The sequence below is a fragment of the Bos indicus x Bos taurus genome, chromosome 23 (assembly GCF_003369695.1).
Source record: "Bos indicus x Bos taurus breed Angus x Brahman F1 hybrid chromosome 23, Bos_hybrid_MaternalHap_v2.0, whole genome shotgun sequence".
Classification (NCBI taxonomy): Eukaryota; Metazoa; Chordata; class Mammalia; order Artiodactyla; family Bovidae; genus Bos; species Bos indicus x Bos taurus.
The window spans coordinates 28606383-28634088 of record NC_040098.1 but is presented as its reverse complement, the minus strand read 5'-3'; the positions used below and the strand labels follow the sequence as shown (position 1 = coordinate 28634088).

At 51.3% G+C, this 27706-nt stretch overlaps 5 protein-coding genes and 1 long non-coding RNA gene across 15 annotated transcripts in view; 3 read left to right on the top strand and 3 right to left on the bottom strand.

The window, feature by feature from the left end:
- Positions 1–1494: 1494 nt before the first annotated feature.
- LOC113881256 lies at positions 1495–8181 on the bottom strand. Its single transcript, XR_003507982.1, has 4 exons — positions 7799–8181; positions 6771–6983; positions 4701–4760; positions 1495–1681 (listed from the first exon to the last, which is right to left on the bottom strand). It is a non-coding gene; the product is annotated as an uncharacterized LOC113881256 (long non-coding RNA).
- On the top strand, positions 2483–5403 carry LTA (lymphotoxin alpha). Its single transcript, XM_027524130.1, has 4 exons — positions 2483–3452; positions 3844–3948; positions 4036–4141; positions 4354–5403. The coding sequence occupies exons 2-4, from the start codon at positions 3853–3855 to the stop codon at positions 4764–4766; spliced, it is 615 nt and encodes a 204-aa protein (XP_027379931.1). The 5' UTR covers positions 2483–3452; positions 3844–3852; the 3' UTR covers positions 4767–5403.
- Positions 6430–9410, top strand: TNF (tumor necrosis factor). Of its 2 annotated transcripts, none has more exons than XM_027524121.1 (4): positions 6430–7014; positions 7595–7640; positions 7825–7872; positions 8188–9410. In XM_027524121.1, exons 1-4 carry the CDS (start codon positions 6532–6534, stop codon positions 8607–8609), a joined length of 999 nt encoding a protein of 332 aa, XP_027379922.1. In that variant the 5' UTR covers positions 6430–6531; the 3' UTR covers positions 8610–9410. The 2 variants fall into 2 exon arrangements, with proteins under 2 accessions (XP_027379922.1, XP_027379921.1); XM_027524120.1 differs by having other exon boundaries at positions 7592–7640.
- Positions 9411–11432: 2022 nt separating this feature from the next.
- Positions 11433–14542, bottom strand: LTB (lymphotoxin beta). 2 transcript variants are annotated; one of them, XM_027524123.1, is made up of 4 exons: positions 13294–14542; positions 12824–12875; positions 12556–12627; positions 11433–12072 (listed from the first exon to the last, which is right to left on the bottom strand). In XM_027524123.1, exons 1-4 carry the CDS (start codon positions 13453–13455, stop codon positions 11618–11620), a joined length of 741 nt encoding a protein of 246 aa, XP_027379924.1. In that variant the 5' UTR covers positions 13456–14542; the 3' UTR covers positions 11433–11617. The 2 variants fall into 2 exon arrangements, with proteins under 2 accessions (XP_027379924.1, XP_027379925.1); XM_027524124.1 differs by lacking the exon at positions 12824–12875.
- On the top strand, positions 12882–19121 carry LST1 (leukocyte specific transcript 1). 5 transcript variants are annotated; one of them, XM_027524142.1, is made up of 4 exons: positions 12882–13239; positions 17770–17889; positions 18133–18155; positions 18694–19121. In XM_027524142.1, exons 2-4 carry the CDS (start codon positions 17772–17774, stop codon positions 18835–18837), a joined length of 285 nt encoding a protein of 94 aa, XP_027379943.1. In that variant the 5' UTR covers positions 12882–13239; positions 17770–17771; the 3' UTR covers positions 18838–19121. The 5 variants fall into 5 exon arrangements, with proteins under 5 accessions (XP_027379943.1, XP_027379941.1, XP_027379940.1 ...); XM_027524140.1 differs by lacking the exon at positions 12882–13239 and adding an exon at positions 15204–16373; XM_027524139.1 differs by lacking the exon at positions 12882–13239 and adding an exon at positions 15204–16430.
- A 380-nt stretch (positions 19122–19501) lies between these two features.
- Positions 19502–27706, bottom strand: part of NCR3 (natural cytotoxicity triggering receptor 3) — a 33190-nt gene continuing 24985 nt past the window's right edge. Inside the window, exons 2-7 of one of the 4 annotated variants that reach the window (XM_027524127.1) lie at positions 27257–27457; positions 21968–22014; positions 21779–21835; positions 20030–20374; positions 19752–19859; positions 19502–19618 (exon numbers count right to left, since the gene is read on the bottom strand). In XM_027524127.1, coding sequence (XP_027379928.1) covers positions 19572–19618; positions 19752–19859; positions 20030–20374; positions 21779–21835; positions 21968–22014; positions 27257–27285 — 633 coding nt within the window. In that variant the 5' untranslated portion in view covers positions 27286–27457 and the 3' untranslated portion in view covers positions 19502–19571. Of the gene's footprint in view, positions 19619–19751; positions 19860–20029; positions 20375–21778; positions 21836–21967; positions 22516–27256; positions 27458–27706 lie in introns of those variants that run through there. The other 3 variants (XM_027524126.1, XM_027524128.1, XM_027524129.1) reach the window with 3 other exon arrangements.

Here is a 27706-nt window from a genome sequence, read left to right as displayed (position 1 = left end):
CCTAGAAACTCTCTCCTTTCCATTTTCCTGCTACTGCCTCAGTTTATATGCTGCAGGCTCTTGTCACCTCCTTGCTGAGTTGTTGCAAAACCTTCCCAACTGGTCTCACGTCTGGAGGGGTGGTTTCCCCTCCAGACCCCAGCTCCCATACCTCAATTCATTCTTCCTGTAGCTTCCAGACTCGTGTTTTAAATCTACCAATCTGGGTGGGTCCCTCTCTCACTTAAAAAATTTGGTGGTTTCCCCTCAGAATGAAATCTCTTAGAATGAAATCTTTTCATGGCTCTAAACCCCTCAGGATGTGTTCTCAGCTTGCCTCCCAAGCCTCGTCTCTGTCCCTTCTATCTGTGTTCACTTGCACATGTTAGCACACTTCGTACTCTCTTTTACCTCCAGTCTTTGCACCTTCTGTTCCCTCTATCAAGAATGTCCTTCATCATCTTCTTTACCTCTTGATGCCTGGATCACCTCTCCCCCAGGTCAAGTTTGATGGCTTTACTGTGGGCTGCAAGAATCCCAGGACAGGAGAGCCTGTCTGTGGGCTGAGAGCTTTACTGTGGGCTGCCATCTATGGGGTCTCATAGAGTCGGATACGACTGAAGTGACTTAGCAACAGCAGCAGCCATAAGCGCTCTGTCAGAAAAACTTACCACACTTTATTGTGATTATAACTAACCTGTGTCCCACACTGGTCTTTGAGCTCCCAGAGGTTCGGAGACTGTCTTCCACACATGTTTCCTCAAATGCCTTGTGCAGATGCTTGATAAATGTTTGTGGAATAGAGAGAAAGCTGAAGAGATGGAATGAGGGAATTCCCTGGCAGTCCAGTGGTTAAGACTCTGCACTTTCACTCCCATGGCCCAGATTAAATCCCTGGTCACGCATGGAATTAAGATCTGCAAGCCACGAGGCATACCCCCCCCACACACAAAAAAAGAGAATGAAGTGATGAGACTAGGAAGGCACGAAAGGCAAAGTTGCAGGGCCTCAAGTAGGGGGATAAAAACAGGAGAACTAGCTCATACACACCCTGAATGTGACTTACTGCCACAGGACACCAAGACCCCTCAGGGACTTTCTGCCAGTGCAACAGAGGGAGGGCTTGAATTTCCATTACCACCGTCCTCAGCCCCAGCCCCTCCAAAACCTTCCACATGAAAGCATTACAAGTCATAAGAGGAGTAATAATATTTGAGGTGGCCAATTGTTTTCTCAGTCTTATGAAATGTGATTAAAATCATCTTAAGAAACGTTGAAACGTTGCTGTTTTTTTTTTTTTTACCTGCAACCTACAAGCTAAGCGAAAACTCACTCGTGTTCAAGAATATTCATATCATCATTTTTCATACTAGCCCCAAACTAGAAACAAACCGAATGCCCATCAACAGAAAAATGGATAGAGTATATTCACACAGCATCACATCGCAATGAAATAAGAATTGCTTGTGTAGATGAATTTCACAAACAACACAAGAGAAAGAAGCCAAACACAGATGAGTTGTCTGTGTGATTTATTTATATGAATTCCAAAAGTAGGAAGAACTGGGATTTCCCAGGTGATCCAGTGGCTAGGACTCCAAGATCCCAATTCACCGTGACTGACTTCAATTCCTGGTCAGGCAGCTGGATCCCACATGCCACAACGAAAGGTTCCATGTGCTTTAACTGGGACCCATCACAGCTAAATAAATAGATAATGGAAGATTTGGGAGAATGGCATTGAAACATGTATAATATCATGTATGAAACGAGTCACCAGTCCAGGTTCGATGCACGATACTGGATGCTTGGGGCTGGTGCACTGGGACAACCCAGAGGGATGGTATGGGGAGGGAGGAGGGAGGGGAGTGCAGGATGGGGAACAAATGTATACCTGTGGCGGATTCATTTCGATATTTGGCAAAACTAATACAATATTGTAAAGTTTAAAAATAAAATTTAAAAAAAATAGGAAGAACTAATCTGTAGTTGTAGAGGTCAAAAAGTTGGTTGGTTATCTTTGGGAGGTTTGAACTGAGAGAGGGCATGAGAGAACCTTCTGGGGAAGGTTCTAAAAATATGTTGAACTGGATGGTGGCTGCATGGCTCTAAACAGATGAAAAATTTCATCAAGCTGTCTACTTAGGAGAAGTGCACCTCACTGTACCTGAGTTCCAGATCGACAGAAATGGGAAATCCTTAATGATTTTACAACAGTGTACTAGGGCTTCCCTGGTGGCTCAGTGACAGAGAATCCACCTGACAACACAGGAGACACAGGTTTGATTCCTGGTCCAGGAGAATCCCACATGCCATGGAGCAACTAAGCCCAAGCACTACAACTACTGAGCCTGTGCTCTAGAGCCTGGGAGCTACAACTACTGAAGCCCATGCACCCTATAGCCGGTGCTTCGCAACAGAGAAGCCACTGCAGTGAGAAGCCCGCACCCTGCAACTAGAGAATAGCTCCCGTTCACTGCAACCAGAGAAAAGTCCATACAGCAACAAAGACTCAGCGCAGCCATAATGAAAGGAAGGAAGGAAGGAAGAAAATTATAAAAACAAAACAATGTATTGGCTTTACAAACGCAGCTTCAAGACAGGTCATTTTGCTATCTCCACCCCATTCTAGAACACCACCCTTGAGCTCCACCTGTGTGGAATTCTGAAGCCTGCAGTGTAGAGAACTTAGGCAGTTACCACATTCCTTGATGCTGGAATGTGTTTGTTTGGGGTTATATAAATCTGATCTTCCGAGTCCACCTAAGGTTGGGATGAGGTGGAGGGAGTCCTTCAGTAAGATGAGACCTCATCATACGTGAGTTCAGAGCCTCATCCCTCAGTGGGATTTTCCAAACCAAGACACTTCTAAGAGCAGAACGGAGCTCCATGAATGTTTCCACCAGGACAACAGGCATAAACCAGGATGTCCCAGGCAGGAGGGTGTATAATGCAACTTCTTGATATGAAACCCACCAGATGACCTGGAAAATACACAGACTCGGACAAGTTGACAAGTCTTTTGGGACAAAGACATGGGGTATGAGAGGAGGAAACATGCACACAGAGAAGGCTGTAATCAGTCAAGGGTGCAGAGGTGTTACACAAAATCACTCTTCAGGGAACCGGGCCTCCAGCCCACGCCCTAGCAGCTCCCCTTCTCCTCCTCTGAATTTACTGTCCCTTCTCTAGAACTCCTAAGCCTGACCCCGCTCCCTGGCCCTCCCAGCCCACGGTTCCCCTGACCCCACTCCCTTTCCCAGAACTCAGTCGTCTGAGCCCCCAGCCTGCGGTTCTGTCCTAGGCCTCAGCCTTTCCTGCCTTCGACTGAAACAGCAGCATCTTCTAAGCCCTGGGGGCTTCCCCAGGCCCCAGCCCCGGCCTAGAACCCGCCCGCCGCCTGCCACGCTGCCACTGCCGCTTCCTCTATAAAGGGACCCAGGCGTCCGGGCCAAGGGGCCCCCGCACAGCAGGTGAGACTCTCCCAGCCCATCTCCTCGGGCTGCCGGGGCGGTGGACTCCTTCCCCGGGGGCGTTCAGTCCCTCCTCTCACACCCCAGCCCCTCCTGCACCTCCAGCCAGGGCCAGGGCCTTGGTGGGGCTGGTTTTGGTTGGTTCCCCTCTCTCTGACTCCATCTGTCAGTCTCTTTCTCTCTGTCTGTGTCTAACGTTCTGAGCCCTTTCTGTTCCCCTCCTATCTGTCTCTGTCTCTCTCCCTCTGCTCACCTCGGGGTTTCCCTGATTGCATCTTGTCCCCCTTCTCTGTCTGTCACGCCGTGTGTCTCTCGGGGTGGTTGTCTCCACCGGCAGGAGGCCCGTCTTCCTCATCGCGCCCCGCCCCACTCACTGTCTCTCTCCCCGCAGGTTCTCCCCATGACACCACCTGGACGTCTCTACCTCCTGAGGGTGTGCAGCACCCCACCCCTCCTCCTCCTGGGGCTGCTGCTGGCCCTGCCGCTGGAGGCCCAGGTGAGGCAGCAGGACCAAGAGGGGCCGTGGGGGGCGGCCCAGCCCAATCCTGGGCCTTAAAGCCTGTCTGACTCTCTTCTCCCCTAGGGGCTCCGTGGCATTGGCCTCACACCCTCAGCTGCACAGCCTGCCCATCAGCAACTCCCGACGCCCTTCACCCGTGGCACCCTCAAACCCGCCGCTCACCTTGTTGGTAAACATCCACCCGCCCTCCCGACAAGTAGCCCCCAGCCCTCCTCCTGCCCCTTTCAGAGACCCAATATCCACCCCCCACCAGCTCACCCCACTCCCACTCCCTCTGTCCTCCCAGCCATCCCCAGGAACTCAGTCCAGCACCTGTTGCCTTGGGGACTGAGACCACTGACCCCCAAGTCCTTAAGCATCATCCCCTCTGGCTCTTCCCAGGAGACCCCAGCACCCAGGACTCGCTGCGCTGGAGGGCAAACACGGACCGCGCCTTCCTCCGCCACGGCTTCTCTCTGAGCAACAATTCCCTCCTGGTCCCCACCAGTGGCCTGTACTTCGTCTACTCCCAAGTGGTCTTCTCCGGGAGAGGCTGCTTCCCCAGGGCCACCCCCACCCCTCTCTACCTGGCTCATGAGGTCCAGCTGTTTTCCCCCCAGTACCCCTTCCACGTGCCTCTCCTCAGCGCTCAGAAGTCCGTGTGCCCAGGGCCACAGGGGCCGTGGGTGCGCTCAGTGTACCAGGGGGCTGTATTCCTGCTCACCCGGGGAGACCAGCTATCCACTCACACAGATGGCATCTCCCACCTGCTCCTCAGCCCCAGTAGTGTCTTCTTTGGAGCCTTCGCTCTGTAGAAACATCCAGAAAGAAACAAATAGGCTTCAAGGCCTTCTCCCCATTTTGCCTCCATTCTGACCAATTCAGGGGTCACCACACCTCTCCTTTGACTATTCCAACAGTCTTGAGTCTTCCCCCCGCCCGGTTCTCAGCACCTGGAGCTTCCAAAGAAGGAATTCTAGGCACACCAGGGGACCAGACCTTCCTGGACCACCCCAGATGCTCAGCTGAGGACTTCAAGCCTGCCTCGAAATGCCCACCCAGATCCCTTCCTCGGCCCTGCCCATCTAGGGGGCCTCGTCCTGGACATGGAGAGGGGAGCTGACACATGAGGGAGCTTGGGTGGATGACTAAAGGCAGGGAGGGGGGCTTATTTATGAAGGGAAAACAATTAAATTATTTATTTATGGAGCATGGAGAGAAGGGAATAATAGCGAGACATCAGAAGAAAGAGCTAATACACCCAAGAGATGACGAGTGAGAGGGCTTAGGCACAAGGATGACCCAGTGGGAGAGAGAAAGCGAGGCTCTGAGGGACCAAGGGGTTCTGGAAGGAAGTGAAAAGCTGTTAAGAGCCAGCCGCCGCTTAACTAGACACCCCTCAAGGAGATGTCTGACCCTCAATGAAGCCAAATAAACTTTTGTCTGAAATTCTGTCTGCCTGTATGTCTGTTGGGGAGGGGAGAATTCCCCAGATGTCTCTGAGGAATGGAGGAAAGACAGGAATCAGAGAGGCCTGAGGGGCTCTGGGGAAACACGGTGGGCTCGCAGGGTGGTGCAGCCAGCTCGCTGCAAGGGAACCAGAGGATAAGCTGAGAAGACAGAGGCAGGTCCAAGGTCTGGAGAAGTGGGGGTCAGGGGCCCCCTGAGGAATGGGGGTTACAGGAGGCTCCTAAGGAGCACTGACAACACTAAAGAGTGTTCAGGATGATGGGGGAGGATCATGGGGCCCCCCTGGAAGACATGGCCATGCCAGGGCCCCGAGAAATGGGACAACCTCCAAGGCTGGGGACTAGAGAACACCAGAGGCATTTCAGGAGACCTGGTCACACACACAGGAGCTCTCAAGGGCAGTGCTGTCTCCAGGAAACTGGAGGGAGAAGGGATTCTTTGGGGATACATGGCCATACACAGGAACTCTGAAGGGGGGGTCTCCGTGCAAAAGTTGGGGAGTCACATTCCCTTGGAAACCAAGACTGAAACCAGCCTCAGAGTTTCAGCGAGTTCCTGGTCAGAGTGAAAGGAGAAGCCCTGCTGTGCTGGAGTTCGTGAATTCCCAGCGTTACTTTCAGCCCCTGGGGCTGTCCCAGGCTTGGACCTGCCATCCGCCCCCAGTTCTTGCAGAGCCTCAAGCTTCCCTTTCTCCAGCTCCTCTCACTCCCCAGGGTCCCAAACACACATCTCAGGACCCAGCACAGCTTCCTCTGAGTTTTCTCTCCATGAAGGACTCAGCTTTATAAAGCCCCTCCCATTTCTAATTCTACCCCTACATGAGTCCTGTCTGGAAATCAGAAGGAACAGACCACAGAACTCACTCCCACCCCTAAAGGAACAGAAACAGTGGGAGCTGAGGGGCAGAGGGGAAATGGGTCCAACCCTCAGGGTCCCATATTCACAGCAGTAACTGGCCTAGAGAAGCCCACTCAGAATCCGAGCGGGCGGAGTGTAGGAAGTATCCCTGATGCCTGGGTGTCCCCAACTTTCCAAACCCCCGCCCCCGCGATGGAGAAGAAACCGAGACAGAAGGTGTAGGGCCCGCTACCGCTTCCTCCAGATGAGCTCATGGGTTTCTCCACCAAGGAAGTTTTCCGCTGGTTGAATGAGAGCCTTTCCCCGCCCTCTTCTCACCCCACAGCATATAAATGCAGCTGTTTGCACACCCAGCCAACAGAAGCTCCCAGAGCGGGGACACCAGGGGACCAGCCAGGAGAGAGACAAGCAGCTGCAGAACCCCCTGGAGATAACCTCCCAGACAACACACCCCCGAGAGACAGCCAGGCAACTTGCTCTCTCTCACATACCCTGCCACAAGGCTCTCCTGTCTCCCGTCTGGACTTGAACCCTTCTGAAAAAGACACCATGAGCACCAAAAGCATGATCCGGGATGTGGAGCTGGCGGAGGAGGTGCTCTCCGAGAAAGCAGGGGGCCCCCAGGGCTCCAGAAGTTGCTTGTGCCTCAGCCTCTTCTCCTTCCTCCTGGTTGCAGGAGCCACCACGCTCTTCTGCCTGCTGCACTTCGGGGTAATCGGCCCCCAGAGGGAAGAGGTGAGTTTCTGGCCGGCCTTGGCTCATTCTCCCACCCAGAGAGAAATGAGAGAGAAAGAGGGTGAGAGATGGGGTGGAGAAAGAGGTGTGTTGATGGGGAAAGATGGGGAGGAAAATAGTGGAGAAAGATGGGGAGGCAGGAGGAGACATGGAGAGAGATGGGGGGAAAAGGGAGAAGGGTGGAGAAATAACACTTGGCACATGGGGGATGCCCTCTAAATATTTGTTGGACGAATGAGTAAGCAGAGATACAGACATAAAGAGAGATGTGTAGACAGATAAGGGGTGTGAGTAGAAAGATGGAGACTCAAAACAAGTGATCTGGATGAAGATGATGAGACAGAAAGAGATACAGACGATAGGAAAGAGAGATAAGGAAAGATGAAGCTAAGTGTGTCTGGCATGTGGAAGGAACTCAATGAAAGAGCTGTTAAATGGATGAATGAACAAAAAAAATGGATGAATGGAGAGAGAAGACAAGACCCATCAGGGCAGAGAGTACAAGCTAGAGAAGCAGCCAGCAGTTTCTCCTTCAGGGGTGACTTGCTCTAACACTCATCCTCCTTTTTCTCCCCAGCAGTCCCCAGGTGGCCCCTCCATCAACAGCCCTCTGGTTCAAACACTCAGTAAGTGTCTCCACAACCTCTCTTCTAATTCTGGACTTCGGGGGTGGGTGTGGGTGGGGTTTAGTCAAGGGATGGAAGCAGTAGGGGAAATTTAGGGTTTGGGATCGGGGGGAGAAGGAATGGAGGTTAAAGTATGGGATATTTTCTGGGAAGCTTACCTTTTCCTTTCCTCTTTTCTCCTCAGGGTCCTCTTCTCAAGCCTCAAGTAACAAGCCGGTAGCCCACGTTGTAGGTAAGAGTTCTGAGGATGTATCTGGGTCATGAAGAAGCAGAGAGACAGTGCAGGGTAGGATTAGGGGGCTGAATCCAGACTGAGGGCAGACAGAGACAGTGTGAGAAGAATTCATGAGCTCAAGGGGAGGGTGGTGGATACTTAGAACTTGAGGGGGATACTCAGAACCTCATGGCCAGATGGGATGTGGGAACACAGACAGAGGGGACAGGAACCGGATGTGGGGGGCGGGCAGAACACGAGGGCCAGGATGTGGAGAGTAGAACTGACAGGGTCGCACTGATCACCCCTCCCTGTTCTTCCCCCTCCCTCCAGCCGACATCAACTCTCCGGGGCAGCTCCGGTGGTGGGACTCGTATGCCAATGCCCTCATGGCCAACGGTGTGAAGCTGGAAGACAACCAGCTGGTGGTGCCTGCTGACGGGCTTTACCTCATCTACTCACAGGTCCTCTTCAGGGGCCAAGGCTGCCCTTCCACCCCCTTGTTCCTCACCCACACCATCAGCCGCATTGCAGTCTCCTACCAGACCAAGGTCAACATCCTGTCTGCCATCAAGAGCCCTTGCCACAGGGAGACCCCAGAGTGGGCTGAGGCCAAGCCCTGGTACGAACCCATCTACCAGGGAGGAGTCTTCCAGCTGGAGAAGGGAGATCGCCTCAGTGCTGAGATCAACCTGCCGGACTACCTGGACTATGCCGAGTCTGGGCAGGTCTACTTTGGGATCATCGCCCTGTGAGGGTGCAGGACATGCATCTTCTCCCACCTCAGTTACCTTATTATTTAATCCTTCAGGCCCTTCTCATCCCCTTCTGGTTTAGAAAGGGAATTATGGGCTCAGGGCTGGGCTCCAAGCATCCAACTTTAAACAACAGCTACATTTAGAAATTAGGGATGTAGGGAAGTGAGGCCTGGACAACGGGCCACCAACCACCATCAAGGACTGGAACTGGAACTTCCAGAACTCCCTGGGGTCCACAAGCTTGGGTTCCCGGATGCAACCTGGGACACCCAGAATGTGAGGGCCAGGGCTCTTACCGGAACACTTCGCAACATTCCTTGAGAAGATCTCACCTAGAACTTGACATGCGTGGACTTCAACTCTCCCTTCCTGCCAATGTTTCCAGACTCCCCTGAGGTGGGAAGCCCAGCCCCAACCCCACTGGGCCAACTCCCTCTGTTTATGTTTGCACTTGTGATTATTTATTATTTATTTATTATTTATTTATTTACTAATGAATGTATTTATTCAGGAGGTCAAGGTGTCCTGGGAGACACAAACTAAGGGCTGCCTTGGCTCAGATGTGTTTTCTGTGAAAACGGAGCTGAACTGCAGGTTGCTCCCACCATGCCTCCTCGCCTTTGTGCCTCCTTTTGCTTATGTTTTTTAAAAAATATTTATCTGATCGAGTTGTCTAAATGATGCTGATTTGGTGACTGATTTGTCGCTACATCACTGAACCTCCGCTCCCCAGGGGAGTCATGCCTGTAACCGCCCTACTGGTCAGTGGCGAGAAATAAAGTGTCCTGAGAAAAGAAACATGCCTCTATCTGGAAATTAATTCTGCATGGGCCTCTTCTTGCGGGTGAAGTGAAGTGAAGTCGCTCAGTCGTGCCCGACACTTTGCGACCCCATGGACAGTAGCCTGCACCAAGCTCCTCCATCCATGGGATTTTCTAGGCAAGAGTACTGGAGTGGGTTGCCATTGCCTTCTCCAGGGAATCTTCCTGACCCAGGGATCGAACCCAGGTCTCCCGCCTTGTAGATAGACGCTTTACCGTCTGAGCCACCAGGGAAGTCCTCTTGGGGGTAAGAGGCTGCTAACCGAAGTTCTTCTCCACAGGGCTTAAGATCCCTGGACCTCACTCCTTGAACTTCTGGGGCTCAAGAGATCCTACCTAAGACAAAGCCCAGCTGAATATGCCCCTACCCAAAGAAAGGAACTTGAACTTAATTACCTCTCCCTTAGGACATGGGAATTTCCAACTCTGGGAATTCCTATCCAGGCGGGGCAAATCCTGCTCAGGTGAGATTTCCGGCTGTTGTGGCCTGAGAGAAAGAGCCGGGGAGCGGCCAAATTCTCAGGTACCTGAATCACAGCCAAGGGACTTTCAGACAGTTGGGCAACTGGGCTCTTGAAGCTCCTGCTCCCGGCCCTCCCTCTGCCAATCAGTCCTAACTGTGCAACTGAACTGGACCTCGGTCTACCAAAGGTTCAGTATCAGTCACCGAACCTCACCTATCAAAGAGAAGTAGGGACCCGCACCACACGTGGGGCCACATGAGAAACACAAACAAAAGCCCTAAATGCCACCGGAGCACCTCGCAGAGGGCTCTGTGCATTCTGGCTTTCTCCCTTTTTCCAGGCCCCAGTCTTCTACCCGCTTCCATCTCTCAGTGGATGGAAGTGAAGAGGAGGAAGAAGATTAAAAAACAAAGAAAGAAAAAAAACAAAGCAAAGAATAAGATGTAGGTGAAGGAGTGCCCTGCTCCCCCCATGCCAGCTTGGTCTCCCTGATTTTTGATGAGTGATGAGAAGGACATGAGGTGGGTGAAGTGGAAAGAGAAATGCATTCTGCCCCTCCAGGAAGCCTCTTCCGGACACAGAGTCAAAGACAAATATGGAGTCAGAAATAAAGACTGAGACTGGGACCCCTTGATGGGCTTTCCTTCTTGCTAGGGTTGCCAGGCAAGGGGAAAAACCATGTGGTGTGCCGCAGAGGTGGGGTGACCCACTGGGGTAACCTAGATAGAGCCTGGGCTCCTCCTCCATCTCCTCCAGCCCCAGGCTGAAAGTCAGTCATGGAGCGAGGGGGCTGCTGTTGCTCACCCTGAGGCCCCCACACTTGCCTACTCATGGAAAAGGGACCTGAAGTGTGAATGAGTGGTGAGGATGTGCCATCTCTCCCTGGACAGGGCCAGGTGGCATCAGTTCTTCCTCCCCCTCCTCTCCAGGTTTTCCCTGGTATCCTCAGGCACCACCCCCCCACCCTACCCCCGGCCCCAGCATCTCCCTTTCTCAATCACCCTCCCAGCTTTCTCCTTCAGCCTCCTCCCTTTACCCCATCCTTCACCACCACCCACCCACCCACCCCTGCTCCCCCAGCTGTGGCTCTTGACTGTGGCTAACGGGGCAGCTAGCAGAGAAGTGCCAGTCTGCCCAGTGCTTCACTATCAGCCCTATTCAGGTTTATTCTGCCAACTGGGCCATTCTGAGTGGTGCTTGCCTTCCCCTGCAATGACCCCACCACTACTGGGATGGACCCAAGAGAGAAGAGTGCAGTGCTGAGTCTGGGGGGACCGCGTGGCCTTGAGAATGTGGGTGCTGGGAGATGCTTTGGCATTTGTGGAGGGCCTTTTTCTTCTTACCCTCCAAATGGGCTAATGTCGGGGAAAAGTCATTCAGAGGCGAGGGTGGGTGGGACCCACAGATCCCCCACCCCAGGGAACAGAGGCCATGCCAAGTGCTATGAATTGTTTCAAGCAACCAGAAAAATAAGGAGAATCTTTAACCCACACTTGTGTACCTACCCTAAATGAAGACACCTTAGCATCTCTGCATTTGTATTGGCAACATTGAAGTTTACATTCTTTATTTTCATCCGGCTCAAAAATCAGTTTCCAAACAGTCATCTACATTTTCCCCACAGCCATGGGGTCCCCAGTGTCTGGGTCCCCAGTGACTGGGCTGCATCATTCACATACTCTCATCAGGCAGTAGCTGTTCTTAGGGATGCAGCTAGCCCTCACCCCACCATCACCGCCCCGAAGAAGGTCTTTCCTCTCCTGTAGTCCACCATGTCGGGGTGACTGATATTGACGTACACCCTCTCGCCCCTCCGGAGCTGCACCAGGCCACCGAACCCCACGCTCGTGTACCAAAGGGGCCCATAGTCGTGCCTCCTGGCGGGGTCCGAGACAGGTGTCACGGTCTCCGCGCCCTCCAGCAGCAGCTCGGGGGTCCCCGATCCATAGGCGCCCCCCGCCCGGTACAGCCGGCTGAGCAGCGTGACCGAGCCGTCCAGGGGCTCCACGGCGGGAGGGGGCGCCCGGCCCCGGTAGCCGATGTGACAGTAGAGGTAATAGAGGCCGTCCTGCGGGAGGGCCAGCCCTTCCGCACCCGAGAACTGCGTCCCGCTGCTCAGAAACGCCTCTTCTTTCTTCGCCTCCCAGCCTAGCCCCTGCCCGGTGGTCCAAGCGCCTGCAGAGAAATGGGCCCGTCGGCTTTCTCGGAAATCAGATCCTGAAAGGAGTGATCCAGGCCGGGGGCTTCTGGGAGGATGGGCATGGGGTACACTGAGGGCTTTTAACCCCCTGCAGGAGCCCAGCTGGGTAGGGGAGCGGGCTGATGGCGCTCTCCTGCAATGAGTACGAGTTGGGACTGAGGGCACCTGGGTGTGCGGTGCGGAATGCTGAGGTGGGGTGATCCAGGCCGGGTTTTCCCTCCTCCCGGGAGTGGGGCGGGGAAGCAAGAGGCTAGAATGCTGGTGGAGCGGAAGGCTGGGCAAGATCGCTGCGGTCAAGTGGGTGGGCAAGGGAGCGCCGCAGTGACAGAGCAAAGGGACTCTAACCGTGGGTTAGCAGAACCGGCACCCTGGACCCTTCAGGTCCGTGAGGTCCTTACCAATGAGATGGGGTCCTTATCAATGAGATGGGATCCTTACCAATGAGATGGGATCCTTACCAATGAGATGGGCAGCTGGGAGCCTAGGGCTGAGATCAGTTTCTGAGTCCTCCTCGGGCAGCTCCCCGGACTCTGGAAGAGGTAGGAAGGGTCCACGGTTGGGGACAGGGTGTCCTCTGGTCACCCCCAGAGGACAAGGTGCTAGGGCCCAGGGATGGGGCATCTGGATTCCTGAAGGAAGAGAGTATCTGGGGATGCAGATGGTTGGGAGCTGGGAGTCCCTGAGGGGCAGAGCCAGGGAAGGGAGGGTAAAATGGTGGGCTCTTACCAAATCGCTGATGGGCAGGTGCCTGGGTGCCTGGGTCAGCCGTCCCTGTTACCTGAGTGGGTGGGGTCACAGCGCCCAGAGTTCCCTCTTAACTGATGCCAACCACCAGCCCTCCCATTCCCAGCATAGATTCAAGCTCCAAACTTGGGGCTTCTCCCACCAGCCCCAGCCTCCACACCTCCCTGGAATGGAGAGCTAGTGAGGTGGCTATACTTGAACAGAGAGACAGAGGCCCTAGTATGTCTTGGGAGGGGGAGAAGAAACATACATACGACCAGGAAGGGGCTTGGTGACATCGGGACACAACAGCATCACACGAACATGAAAAGAGGACCAGCAAAGAGACAGACAGGACATCTCCATCCTGGGGACAGCCAAGCCAGCTGAGCAAGATAAGACGAGGGGCATAGCCAGAGGTGAGTGAGCATGGGCAATAGCCGGCCCGTGGAGGGTTTATTGTAGCCACTCACCAATCCTCCCTGCTCCTGGGGCACCAAGGCCAGCACAGCCACAACAGTGATGGGCACGGCCAGCAGGAGGGTCACCAGGGAACTGACTCCTGCCACAGCCAGCAGCAGGCATCCTTTCCTCTGGGGCCTCCTACCCCGGCCCTCCAGCCCCCGTTCCCCCATGGAGACTGAGCTAGGGCCCGGGCAGGGGGGCTTTCATACCTCAGGGGTGGGGCCACCCTCTCCCCAAAGACCCATACACCTGGCTGGGACTTTCCGCACACCCCTCACCCTGCTTCCTGTTTACCCAGAGCTGGGGTGAGGCAGCTGGATGCCTGGGTTCTCTGAACTGGGGAAGGAGTCGGAGGTGAAGAGACAGGCTTTCAGGGTAGAGCCGGAGGGGGACTGACAGATCTTCTGAGTCAGTGGGAAGGAAAACTGACTGAGGCCCTGGGAGGGAAGCTAGCTTGCCATAAGTCGGGCAGCTACAGTGAGAACACACAGATTGCTCCAGATTGCCAGTGGGGTCTGCAATCTTCTGTACCCCAGAGGTGGGTGCTGAGGGGAAGGCTGCATCCACAGCCCTGAGACCAAGGGCTGGAACTGGAGTCTTCAGGGATGGGTGTCTGGGTCCCTAAGAAGAACTTGTCCCCAGGCTGGACTGACCTCCTCTTCCCATTCCCTTGCTCCCTCCAACCCCCCAGACCTGGGTGAGAAAGAGTTAAGCCAGTCCACGGTAATGGCAGCTGAAGAGGTCCTCAGCCTCCCCACAGACTCTTAACTCACTGATGAGGGATGGAAATAGAGCATCACTTTCCTTGTTACACAGTGTAGACAGGAGTGCGATGAGCACCCACCCACAAAGAGCTTTGCAGTCTAGAATGAGCCCCACGCTGACTAAGTGTTAAGTGAAGAAAGGACAGAAGAATGAATGAGTAAGCAAAAGAAAGCAGTAAGGACAAAATGAATGGTATAGGAGGCAAAGCAGTAGGAGATGAAAGGAAGAAAGACCAGGTCAAGGGAGTTGCAAATGGTCCCAGATCATTTCCCTTTCTTGATATCTCTGTGGGTTCCGTTCAGTTCAGTTCAGTTCAGTCGCTCAGTCATGTCCAACTCTTTGCGACCCTGTGGACTGCAGCACGCCAGGCTTCCCTCGTCCATCACCAACTTCTGGACCTTGCTCAAACTCATGTCCAAGGAGTTGGTGATGCCATCCAAGCATCTCATCCTCTGTCATCTTCTTCTGCCTTCAATCTTTCCCAGTATCAGGGTCTTTTCCAAGGAGTCGGTTCTTCACATCAGGTGGCCAAATTATTGGAGTTTCAGCTTCAGCATCAGTCCTTCCAATGAATATTCAGGACTGATTTCCTTTAGGATAGACTAGTTGGATCTCCTTGCAGTCCAAGAGACTCTCAAGAGTCTTCTCCAACCACAGTTCAAAAGCATCAATTCTTTGGCACTCAGCTTTCTTTATAGTCCAACTCTCACATCCATACATGACGGCTGGAAAAACCACAGCTTTGACTAGATGGACCTTTGTTGGCAAAGGTCCTCTGTGTGTTAAGATAATAATAATAATAACATAGCTAATATATATATATAAATAGCATTTGGTGTGTGCCTGTCACTGATCGACACACTTTATATACAAGAATGCTTTTTGAGGGGAGCCACAGTGCACAACATACAGAATCCTAGTTCCCCGACCAGAGATGGAACCCATGCACTCTGCAATGGAAGCACGAATTCTTAAGGACTGCTAGGGAAGTCCTATATAATTATGCTTTTAATCCTGATAAACACTCTAAGAGGAAACTGAGGCACAGAGAGGTTAAAGAACTTCTATAAGGTCACACAGGAGTGGCAGAGTCAGGATTTGAACCCAGGTAGTCTGGCTCTATACCGTTAACCACAAGACAGTTTAAAAACTGAGTGCTGACTTCAGATTTGTCCATTTCAGGGTATGTAAATCTTGCCTTCCTCACCAACCCCCTAAAAAAGAAATGGGGAAACAAATACTGAACTCGAGTCAATGATAAGCATAGTAAAGGGTTTAGAGGTAAAATGTACTGATGTCTGCAACTTTGAAAAACATCAAAAAATGAGATGGATTGATAGATATGTAATAGAGCAAATATATGGAAGAATATTAATTGTAGAATCTAGATGGTAGGAATGGGTTCATTGTATAATTCCTTCAAATTTTTTTCTGTTTGAACATTTTAATAATAAAACATTAAAAAAAAAAATATTGGCCTACTGTCCTGCATGGGGAACACTGTGGATGGGGGAAGGGAAAGTAGCAGAAAGTTTCTGAATTTGGAGGAGGAAATGCAAATGCTTATGGGCCCAGGCACCAGATCTTCTCTCCAGTCCTTGTTTCCATGTGAGCTCCCCAGTCTTCACCTTCCGCAAGGACGAGGTGTGCCATCCTCCAGCATCCGTCTCCCTCTCCTTCATCCAGGTCTCTGTCCAGAAGGCCTTCGACTACTGCCCTTACTTACTTTTGCGCTCAACATCAGAATGCTGCTCCCTGCAGGAAATCCACCCGGGTTGCCTGCACCTCCTTTCCCAACACCAGCTTGTTGTCAACTTTCTGTCTTAGATCTATCAGCAGTGCTCATGTAGATCTAGTCTGGCTGTCTCTGTCTCCTGTTGTTCATCCGTCAATCAAGTGCCCTGTTAGATACAGCTCCAGAATACCAGGAGAGTTACCCAAATCCACCAGTTTGTCTTGGGAGCTGGGGGTGTATGTTCACACACACCAGGATCATGGCTCTCAGGGACCCAGTATAATTGGGAAAAGTGAATCAGGGCAGGCATCTAGAAGGTACATGATCACTGAGACTTGCAGGATCAATAGGAGGGCTGGGGTGAAAGGGGATGACAGGCTGAGTTACAGTCCTGGGAGTCTGAAAGGAAAAGACGTTGTAACCCCAACCCTCAGAGCCTAACTTCCTCTCCTGATCATGCTGGGGAGGAACCCAGGCTGGGGGAGAAGTTAAAAGAGGGGAGGGGCAGGAATGTCTAAGACGGCAACACCACTCCAGGGCAGCTCCGGCCAGTCTGCAGTCCGTTCATCTGCAGGCCACAGGCTCTGGGTAAGCTGGGACCCTCGGGGGAAACCCAGGGAGAGGACAGTCATACCCCAGAGTGAGGTGAGTCTAAGATAAGGGAAGGGAAAATATAGTTTTGAGGTTCCCCGGGCCCTGGAGGACTCCTCTGTCCAGCCTCTGTCTTTGTTCCCCAAAGAAGTGTAAACCATCCTCTTCTGCCCCCACTTCCCAGCATGGCCACTTCAGGCCCTCCTCTCCACCTCTGCTTCTGCTCCCCACCCGCCACCCCTACCCAGGAATCCTCTTTAAATCAGGTCAGTCTCAGTTTCCACACACTGGTCAGTGCATCTGGCTCTGGTTGAAGTCAGCAGCCCCTTCTTTGCCCTCAAACAGGAACCAGTGGTTGTAAGACAGGAAGTGCCTTAGGGGAAGTTATGGGCCCCAGACACTTCTCCATGCCCCACTTTAGCCCCAGCAATATCTGCTCAAGGAGAGCGGCTCTCCACACCAGCCAAGCTGGGGCCCCCCTTTTCCTGAGTTGCTCTGCCAGGTGGTGCTAGACACCGCCTTCCCTATTTTCCTGCCAGGCCTCGGCTCCTCCCTCAGCCTCCTCATCAGAACTTAGAGCTAGCTGGTGCTGGAAAGGCTCCTATGAACCAGCTCGTCAGCTTAGGGTAGGGGAAAGGTGGTAGGCTCTGGAGCTGGACAGACCTGGCCTTGAACCCCAACTCTGCCTCTTCTGGGCTGGATGTCCTTGTCAGGATCCAGCCTCGAGTCTCAGAACCTTCACCAAGGAATGGGCACCATAGTACCCTACAGTGTTATGCTGATTAGCAGTGACAAACAGAAAGTGCCCTCCCCCACCCCATTCGGGGTTAATACAGATCTAAGGCTCCCCGGCTTGGGAAACTATTGTAACAGAGACACCCGAGTTTACAGATGAGGAACTTGGGGCACATGATTCACCCCAGGCCATTTAGCCTCGAAGAGCTGTGCTAGGTTTCCCAACCTACAGGCTAGTCTTCAGTCCTGAAAGCATGAGGGGAGATGGCAAGGTAACCCTCTGCACAGGTGGGTGGTGGTGCACAGGGAGCAGTGGGTAAAAAGTGGTGTGTGCGGTTCGTGGGTAGGTGGCCAGGGCCTCTTGGGACCAACCAGTGCTGGGGGAACAGACTTCATGGGGAGGCCCAGAGATGGCAGGGGTGGCGGTGGTAAGCTTCTGAAGGGTGAATGGTCTTGGGAACGAGTGAGGTAACCGGTGAGGGATGGACACCTATGGTAAGAAGTGAGTCAACACAGTCTGGAGTGAAGAATCTCTGGGAGAATCTTTTTTGTCTCTAAAACTATCAGAGGGAGAAGCTGAGATTCACAACAGATGAGGGGGATGGGGTGAACTGAAGCAAAAAAAGTTCCCTCTAATATTTACCCCTTTTCCCTACAGGAATGACGTGGGAGAAAAAGAATTTGTACCTATTTGGGGGTTTAGGGCTGGGGATGCTCCTGCTTCTGCTTCTGTTTGTGGTCGTTCTGTTCATCTGCCTGTGTCGGCTCCACAGGAGAGGTGAGCCCCACCCGCACCTCCCTCATTCCCCCTCTGTGAGGAAGGGGGCAGAAAGCAGATGCAGGGGGGCGGAGACAGTCCCAAGAGAGAGGCCGTGGCTTAGGCCGTGGCTTTGGCCGTGGGAACCCCAGGAGGTTGGCAAGTGAGGAAACACCTGGTGGGGGTGGGGAGAGTGTGAGCAGGGCTGGGAGGTGGCACAGGGGGCGGGGCACAGCCAAGCTGAGCTTCTTCTTTTCCTTCCAGTGAGGAGGCTGGAGAGAAGCTTGGTGAGTCTGGGGGCAGGGAAGAGGGTGAGGGGGCAACAAGAGGCGGTGGAGTTGGGGGAGCAAAAGGCAGAAAGAAACGGGAGCATGAGGGAGACAGGAAATAAGAGAGAAACAGAAAGAGGGAAATAAGGAATGAGAAAAAGAGGAAAGGAAAGGCGTAGAGATGGAAAGAGGGAATAAGACAAAGGAGAGAGGGGGGAAGAAATGAGGGAGATTGGAGACAGAGTGAGACAGAGAAGTCAGAGTGAGAATGAGAGGCACAAGGAAAATGAGAGAAACCAAGAGAAAAAGGAGAAGGAGATTAAGCATGATGAAGTGGGAGAAAATGAGAGAATGAGAGAGATACGAAGAGGAAAGGACAAGATAGACTGAAAGAGAGGTGAAGAGAGAGCTATAGATGGAGCACAAAGAGAGGCAACGAGGTAAAAAATTTTTAAAAAGTGGCAGTGGGAGCAGGGAGTGGCAGAACTTAGGGAGGGGGTGGACAGAGCAGGGAGACTCCTGGGGACCCCGTCAGTGCCCTCTGTCCGGGCCCCAGGTCCAGGCCTCAGAACAGGAGCTCCACTATGCGTCCTTGCTGAGGCTGCCGGAACAGGAGGGACCAGACATCCGAAAAAGGGAAGGCAACAAGGAGGACCCCAGCGGGGACTATGCCTGCATCGCCGAGAACAAACCCACCTGAATACCTGCAGATGCCTCCCCCAACCCACGGCCATCCCATGGTTCACCCAGTTAAGACCATGGTCTCGCCACCCTCCGTGTCTCAGGCTTCATCTATTTCAAGCCCCAGCTCCACAGGGCCAAGATCAAAACCTAAATTACTGGGACTTCCCTGGTTGTCCAGTGCTTAAGGCTCTGGACACGTCCACTGCAGGGAGCACAGGTTCGATCCCTGGTCAGGGAACTAAGATCCCACCTGCCGAGTGGCCAAAAATAATAATAAAATGGCCTTTCTTAAAAACAAAACAGAATCCTAAGTGATTTATCCTCCCACTCATTCTGGGGTCAGGTAGGGGGATTCACTGGGTGAGGAAGGGTGTTTGGGGACCCAAGCTCCCCTGAAGCTCAGAGAAGAGTATTTGCCTGTGGGCCATTGACAGTAGGACCAGTCATGTCAGATACTCCGCTCTTCTCAGGACAAAGGGCTTTAGCCCTTTGGGCAGGAGAGAGAGGTGTGCTGAGTCCCAGGATGGTGGTGGGAGGGGGCAGGATTGCTAGGAAGCTCCCTCCTTGGACCCTTCCAGACCAGATTTAGTCGCAGGAGGTAAGAGTTGGGAAAATCCAGAATGGGACACATTGGAGCATCTGGAGATGGAGCAGGAAATACACAAGACTCATAAGAAGGATGATGGGGTAGAGAGGAATTTATTAGGGTCTCTTGAAGAACTTGGGATCACTGGGGTCTGGAATCACTCATCAGAGGCCATCCAAGGAGTGACAGGGTGTTCCCTTGTGACAGTGGTCTGGAGGAGAGGCCACAGGAATCCCTCAGTGCTGCAGCCCTCCTCCTCCTTCTTGGTCTCTATCTCTGCTGGCTCCAGCCTTCTCACATGCCCTCCCATCTCCATGCCCATGTGTCCCGGCTCCAACACTCACATTTGCCCTGGTAATACATGCTGCTGCCCATAGCCACCGAGAGAAAGCTGAAGGCATAGAATCCAGCCCGAAGGAGGAGGACTGTGCCAGCCGCTAGCTGAGGAGGTCCTGCATGTTGCGGGGGGTTTGGGGAGGAGGGGGAGAAGGGCTCAGGAGAGGAGGCCCTGGGTAGAAGTGTGCAGAGGCTCGGGGAGGGCAGCGGGCCTTGGGGAGGGACTTTCTACTATCAGGGAGGGTGGGGCCTCTAGTCAAGGGGACATGGCTTTCTGGCACCTCACCTTCCTCCACCACCAGCAGGGTCCCATTCCCTGTTCCGACACCCAGGCCCAGCACCTCCACCCTGCACACGTAGACTCCAGTGTCACGGCCTCGGGTGTCCCAGATGTGCAGCTCAGCCTGGTGGTCACAGAGGAAGCGGGAAGAGGGGAGAGGGGCCAGGCGGCCCTGGAACTCTGCGGTCTCATTCCTCACCTCCATCCCTGGGGCCACTTTGTCCCGGTACCATGTGACAGAACCAATGGCCAAACTCCCTTGGCTGGCATTGAAGGAACAGGGCAGGAAGGCGGGGGACCCCTCCTGGGTACGGATTTCAGGGGGCTGGGACACCCAGAGAACACAAGATCCTGGGGGCAGAGAGAAGACACAGAGGAGCGCCTTCCCAGTTACTCCAGAGAGAAAAGACCTGAGAGCTTGTGGTAGAATGTCCCCGCTGTACGCGCACCCCCAGAGGGCCCCCAGGGACAAGTACTTTAGATGCCCCATTAAACCCTTTTTACCAATCTAATTTCTTAACATTGCTTATTAAACAGTTTTTCAAATTATTTTTCATACCAACTCTTACCCTCTCCCATCATTCTCTAGCTCCGTCCACTAGTAACATTTTGCTGAAATTTAACTTGTCACAGTTAAAGTGAAGCTCATTAATGAATGTGGCTGCCTAGTTAACTAATATCATTAATTATATTATTCCAGGTATTATTTTAGTACTGATAGCATTCCGCACCATACCATCTTACTACTGTTTTTTTTGTTAAAGATCATTAAGTAAATCTCCAGGTAAAGCCATGGCTATAATTGATGGGGATCCCTAGTGAATTCATGTAAATCGATGAATTACATCAACTATTAAAATTCTTGATTAAATTCTCCAGTTAATGAAATTTACCACTCATTCTTCTGTTTCAGTGATTCTCAAGCTTGAGAGCTCATTGGAAACATCTGGAGTGTTTGTTAAACCAGATTCCCAAACCCCACTGCTGGAATATTTTATTCCGTGGTTCTGAATAAAATATTTGAATTTGCCCTAGGTCCCTGCTGATGCTGAAGCTGTAGGTCTGGAGTCCACATTGCATTTAGTTAATGAGTAGATTGGATAATTAAAATCAGTTTCATTAAGAAACTTAACTTAGATTTAATTAAATTCCTAAACTCCTAATTATATCTAAACCCTAGATAATAAGCCTAGTTTAATAAGCTTATTAAACTCATCGAATTAAAACTGACCCCTTAAAAAAATCTGACCCCTTCCTTCAAGCCCTTTTTTCTGGTTCTTTAGACTTTATCTTGTTAGGAAGTTGGCTGGGAAGAAAAAGGCTTCCCTGGTGGCTCAGATGGTTAAAAATCTGCCTGCAATGTGGGAGACTCATGTTCAATCCTCAGGTCGGGAAGATCTCCTGAAGAAGGGAATGGCAACCCCCTCCAGTATTCTTGCCTGGAGAATCCCATGGACAGACGAGCCTGGAGGGCTACAGTCCATGGGGTCGCGCAAAGAGTGGAACACAGGTGAGCAACTAACTTTCACTGGGAAGAAAAGAGTTCTAGCATGGAAGCTGGGGAATGACCCTCCCAGCGGGTGACACGGAGGGAACTGCAAACTGGAGGAGTGCACCGGGTTTCAGCTTTACAGAGGGACCCCCTGCTTTCAGCCCCCACCCAGTCTGTTCCCCTGGGACATCTGTGTCCAGCCTCCCCATCCTTCCTCCTCCCAGCCCCACACCCCTCAGGCTCCTGGGAGAAAGCCCCGTCACCTGGACGGATGATGATAAAGATGAACAACAGCATCTGGGCCATGTCGGAGGGTGTTCCTGTTGATGAGGAGGGACATGAGCAGTGAGGTCTGGGTGGAGGAGAATGACCCACTACTTGTGACCAGGCCTTTGGTCACTGGAGGGGGGTGGGGAGCTTCCTATGACACAGAGGACTCACACATTACTTACCAAGGACCTTAACTCCCTGGGACCTCAGGCATCGAACGCATCCTTCCCTGAGGAAAGAGGATGCTGCTGACAGTGATATCTGCATTGCTAGGAGGAGGGGGCAGAGTGGGGGCCGGTTGCATAAGTGTTTAAGGGGAAGGGTGTGGCTTAGATGGCTGGTAATGCTTAGGTGGGTGGGTGGGTGGATGGGTGAGATCAGGATGTGGTTCCCCCATCTTCTGAGGTTCAAGAAGACTAACCCTTTACCAAGAATAAGCCTCCAAGAGCTTTTCTGAGCCCAGAGCTAACCCACTTCCCCTCCCCTTGGCTCAACAGCACCCAGGTCCACTCCATTCATTCCCTCCCCTCGAGTTAGGGCCCTCTGCTAGGGCTGCTCAAGAAATTCTGTAAATGAGAGGATTAGCAGAAGTCAGCTGACTGGTGGCAGCGGCAGTGAGTTGCCAGAGGCTTTGTCTGGAAGCTGTATTTGCACAGCAATCACCCTGTTTTGCTGGTAGCTCAGATGGTAAAGAGTCTGCCTGCAATGCAGGAGACCTGGGTTTGATCTCTGGGTCAGGAAGATCCCATGGAGAAGGAAATGGCAACCCACTCCAGTATTCTTGCCGGGAAAATCACATGGACGGAGGAGCCTGGTGGGCAACACTCCATGGGGTCACAGAGAGTCGGACACAACTGAGCGACTAACACACATACACAGTTTCACTTAGGCTGTGTTGACTTGGGTGTAGCTGATGGACAAGTTTGGATTCATTCAGATTCAGATCTCCATTAAAGGAATACACCTCTCAAAGAGGTCCACTTGACCAAGTGTGTTCTACACAGATTCAGGTAAAGTCACTCATCTTTATTATTTTATTCATTCTTTAGCTAACATTTCTTGAGAAATTACAAGGTGCCCCCACTATGGGAAATGCATTTTTCACAGACACAAAGGAAAGGAGACACACTGTGGGACTTCCCTGGTGGTAGAGTGGGTAGGAATCTGCCCGTTGATGCAGGGGACATCCCTTCCCTGGTCCGGGAAGGTTCCACCTGCTGCAGAGCAACTACTCTAGAGCCTCCTCGCTGCAACTACTGAACCCATGTGCTGCAGCGACTAAAGGCCACACACCTAGACCCTGTGCTTTACAATGAGAGAAGCCACTTCAATGAGAAGTCTGCACACCGCAACCAGAGTAGCCTTTGGTCTCCACAAATAGACAGAACCCTCGCACAGCAACAAAGACCCACACGGCCAAGATTACTTAATTTTTTTTTTTAAAGACACTTTGTGTTACACATAGGTCCAAAGTTACACAGGGATTAGTACAAGTGTGCCACACGCTTTTGTATATGTATTAGCCACCTACATGAGATAACACAACATGTAGAAAAGAAAGATGACATATACGAACGCTGGGTGAAATCTGCCCAGCCCTCACCGCACAGTTTTTCTGTGACTCCCTTTATAGCGGTCCATATTCTTTCTTTCTGACCAAGTTTCTTGCTGTTTCACAGCACACTCATAGATCATGTAGTTCTCCATCTTCCACAGCAGTGATCTGGAGCTTTTTTTTGGATAATTTGTAATTTTATGGTTAAGAATGCTGACTTGGAGTCAGGCTGTGCTCAAAACGCCAACTCTCCTACAAACTAGTTACCTAATCTTGGACAAATTATTGAACCTCTCTGAACCACCTAGACAAGCACAGGTACCTCACAGTCTGGGAAGGACTGACTCAGCCGTTTAGTGAGCGGAGTGGCAGCCTCTTCAGGGTCATCTAACCAGAGGGTGTGGAGATGAGGTGGCATAGCAAGGCAAGGACCGCCCCCTGGTGGCCACAGAGCATGCGGCGGCCTGAGGCCCCAGTACAAGGCTCTTCACAACTGGGCCTTAACTGTAGCTTTCGCTCTGTTCCATACCTTGCCTTGTCCTGTCAATAACCCATCCTCACACCCAAAGGGTGAATGTGGAGCAAACTGTCTCTTCCACTCAACTGTGAGAATCCCATGATTTGGGGAAGGAGGGAAGGTCACCACCAGTGGAGTGGGGGTGAGGGGCTGAAATGGGCAACTGGCCTGAAGATAAAACTCTAATTCACAGACTCGATCACATGGCACTACTCCATGTCTCAGGGCAATGAGGCTTAGAAGTCAAGGCAACGTGAACGGGAATAATGGTTCCACTACTTACACATCTGTAAAATGGGAGTAGCTTTTGTCGGTTTCCAGACCCCACTGTAGCGCAGAGTCAGTGTATGTTATGTTAGCCTTTATCTCCCTCCCAGTCCTGGGCGAGAATGACCAGTGGTACAGTTGGGCCTGAACTCAAAGGTTTTTTGCTCTTTCCACCTCTTTTTGCTACCTAAGATTTCCAATATCCCAAAATGTTGTGGATTCTGAAGACCGTACTTGGCTTGTTTTAAAGACCATCTAGAATAAATCCTGGTGTATGTGTGGATTCAAGGACCCTATTCAATAACTCTGAGAGCCTCTAAAGAACTTTAACCTGTGCCAATTAGCTCAGCAAAATCAAGGATGGAATTTTTCTTTTTTAAATAATTTTGCTTTGGGCTGTGCTGGGTCTTCTTTGCTTTCTGCAGGCTTTCTCTAGTTGCAGCACGCAGTGGTTACACTTGGTTGCAGTGTGCAGACTCCTCATTGCGGTGGCTTTTCTTGTTTCAGAGCACAGGTTCTAGGAGCACGGGCTTCAGTAGTTGCGGCTCCTGGGCCCTAGAGTTCGGGGCTCAGTATTTGTGGTGTGTGGGCTTAGTTGCTCCACAGCATGTGGGATCTTCCCAGACCAGGGATCGCACCTGTGTCTCCTCCATTGCAAAGCAGATTCTTATCCACTAAGGGAGTCTTTGAATGGAATTTTTCAAAACAAACTTTTACCAGCTACTTGAGAAGAAACACAACAAGTAGGAATAAAAAAGTTGTGGAATGTATGTATACACATCTCGCTTGATAAATCTGACAGTGGTCTGCCTTGAGGCTGGTCAGGGCCAATAAACTCCCAACTTAGAACAGGGAAAGAGGTGAAAAAACAGAAGAGTTTCTGGAATCATAGCACAGGTGACCCCATCTCACCTAGTGTTTCCCCCTCCACCTAGTGTTTCAACCTCCGTTGGCAAGGGTGAGACGTGGGGAACTTCTCCAGTCAGTCAGTTCAGTTCAGTTCAGTCGCTCAGTTGTGTGTGACTCTGCAACCCCATGGACTGCAGCACGCCAGGCTTCCCTGTCCATCACCAACTCCCAGAGTTTACTCAAACTCATGTCCATTGAGTCGGTGATGCCATCCAACCACCTCATCCTCTGTAGTCCCCTTCTCCTCCCGCCTTCAATCTTTCCCAGCATCAGGGTCTTTTCAAATGAGTCAGTTGTTCGCATCAAGTGGCCAAAGTATTGGCGTTTCAGCTTCAACATCAGTCCTTCTAATGAATATTCAGGACTGATTTCCTTTAGGATGGACTGGTTGGATCTCCTTGTAGTCCAAGGGACTCTCAAGAGTCTTCTCCAACACCACAATTCAAAAGCATCAATTCTTCGGTGCTCAGCTTTCTTTATGGTCCAACTCTCACATCCATACATGACCACTGCAAAAACCATAGCTTTGACTAGATGGACCTTTGTTGGCAAAGTAATGTTTCTGCTTTTTAATATGCTGTCTAGGTTGGTCATAACTTTTCTTCCAAGGAGTAAGCAATTTTAATTTCATGGCTGCAGTCACCATCTGCAGTGATTTTGGAGCCCAAAAGAATACTGCCACTGTTTCCACTGTTTCCCCATCTATTTGCCATGAAGTGATAGGATCAGATGCCATGATCTTAGTTTTCTGAATGCTGAGCTTTAAGCCAACTTTTTCACTCTCCTCTTTCACTTTCATCAAGAGGCTCTTTAGTTCTTCTTTACTTTCTGCCATAAGGGTGGTGTCATCTGCATATCTGAGGTTATTGATATTTCTCCCACAATCTTGATTCCAGCTTGCGCTTCATCCAGCCCAGCGTTTCTCATGATGTACTCTGCATATAAGTTAAATAAACAGGGTGACAATCTACAGCTTTGACGTACTCCTTTCCCTATTTGGAACCAGTCTGTTGTTCCGTGTTGTTCCAACTTCTCCAGTCAAGTCCTTATAAATATTTTTTGACTAATTAATGGCTCCCAGGTTATACCCTCAGTCTCTGACCATGACTTCTCAAAGGTTCACCCCACCTTTGGCCTCTTTTAAAAAAAAAAAATTTACTTGGCTGCACCAGGTCTTATTTGGGGCATCTTTCAGTTGTGGCTCATGGGATCTTTCGTTGAGGTATGTGGGATCTAGTTCCATGACCAGGGATCCTACCTGAGCCCCTGCAGTGGGAGTACAGAGCCTTAGCCACTGGACCACCAGGGAAGTCTCTTGCCTCTCTTTCTCGCTGTCACGGTCCAACTCCCTCACATTCACCAAGAGCAGGCCCCTGGCTCTCCAGCTTTCTATTTCAACCTCTGCCATCTCTCTAGAAGACTTAATGTCCGTGTATATGATATTTTTATATACAGATATAAATATATACAGTAAAGTTCAGTTCAGTCACTCAGTCTTGTCCTACTCTCTGCAACCCCATGTACTGCAGCACAGCAGGCTTCCCTGTCCACCACCAACTCCTCAGTTCAGTTCAGTTCAGTCGCTCAGTCGTGTCCGACTCTTTGTGACCCCATGAATAGCAGCATGCCAGGCCTCCCTGTCCATCATCAACTCCCAGAGCTTGTTTTTTCACCTCTTTTCCTGTTCTAAGTTGGGAGTTTATTGGCCCTTAAGACAGACCACTGTCAGATTTATCAAACCAGAGATATCTGTACATCCATTCCATAACTTTTTTATTCCTATTTCTTGTCTTTCTTCTTGAGTAGCTGGTAAACGTTTCTTTTGAAAAAATTCCATCCAAGGACTTCTCTGGTGGACAAGAATCTGCTTTGCAACGGAGAAGACATGGGTGCGATCCCTGGTCTGGGAAGATCCCACATGCTGTGGAGCAACTAAGCCCACACACCACAACCACTGAGCCCTAAACTCTACAGCCCATGAGCCGCAACTACAGTAAAGTACATAGATCTTAAGTGTAGAGTTTGATGACCTCTGGCAAAGATACGAGCCCATGTAAACTGCACTGCAACTGATATACAGATCATTTCCATCACCCCAGAAAATTCTCCTATGCCCCTCTTTGGTCAATCCTTTTCCTCTCCCAGAAGCAACTACTGATTTATACTCCTATAGATTAGTTTAGTCTGTTCTTTTTAAAAAAAAAAAAAACAATATTTACTTACATGGCTGTGTCAAGTCTTCGTTGCGTCATGCCGGATCTTTCTGCGGCAGCACACAGACTCTCTAGTTGTGGTGCACCCACTCAGTAGCTGCTGATCGAGGGCTCCAGAGCACATGGGCTCCAGTAGTTGCAGCACACGGGCTTAGTTGCTCCGAGGCATGTGGGGTCTTAGTTCCCTGACCAGGGATTGATCCTGAGTCCCCTGAATTGCAAGGCAAATTCTTAACCACTGGGCTACCAGGGAAGTCCTAGTTTAATCTGTTCTTGAACTTCATACAAATGGAACCATATAGCATACACTCCTATACCCCGCTTCTTCCGTTCTGCATAATGCCTGTGAGATTCATCTGTTTTGATCTAGGTATATCAGTAGTTTGTTCCTTTTTGTTGCTGAGTGGTATTTCATTTATGGATGTATCACACCTTGCTTATCCATTCACTTGATGATGTA

Coding starts and splice junctions, on each gene's coding strand:
- LTA (XM_027524130.1), top strand. CDS start 3,853: ATGACACCACCTGGACGTCTCTACCTCCTGAGGGTGTGCAGCACCCCA. Junction 3,949..4,035: donor CCCTGCCGCTGGAGGCCCAG/GTGAGGCAGCAG, acceptor CTTCTCCCCTAG/GGGCTCCGTGGCATTGGCCT. Junction 4,142..4,353: donor ACCCGCCGCTCACCTTGTTG/GTAAACATCCAC, acceptor GGCTCTTCCCAG/GAGACCCCAGCACCCAGGAC.
- TNF (XM_027524120.1), top strand. CDS start 6,532: ATGGGTTTCTCCACCAAGGAAGTTTTCCGCTGGTTGAATGAGAGCCTT. Junction 7,015..7,591: donor TCGGCCCCCAGAGGGAAGAG/GTGAGTTTCTGG, acceptor TTTTCTCCCCAG/CAGTCCCCAGGTGGCCCCTC. Junction 7,873..8,187: donor GCCGGTAGCCCACGTTGTAG/GTAAGAGTTCTG, acceptor CCCTCCCTCCAG/CCGACATCAACTCTCCGGGG.
- LST1 (XM_027524137.1), top strand. CDS start 17,366: ATGAGGGGAGATGGCAAGGTAACCCTCTGCACAG. Junction 17,400..17,769: donor CAAGGTAACCCTCTGCACAG/GTGGGTGGTGGT, acceptor TTTTCCCTACAG/GAATGACGTGGGAGAAAAAG. Junction 17,890..18,132: donor GTGTCGGCTCCACAGGAGAG/GTGAGCCCCACC, acceptor TTTTCCTTCCAG/TGAGGAGGCTGGAGAGAAGC.
- LTB (XM_027524123.1), bottom strand. CDS start 13,455: ATGGGGGAACGGGGGCTGGAGGGCCGGGGTAGGAGGCCCCAGAGGAAA. Junction 12,876..13,293: donor CCCAGGAGCAGGGAGGATTG/GTGAGTGGCTAC, acceptor CCACCCACTCAG/GTAACAGGGACGGCTGACCC. Junction 12,073..12,555: donor CCCAGCTGCCCATCTCATTG/GTAAGGATCCCA, acceptor ATTTCTCTGCAG/GCGCTTGGACCACCGGGCAG.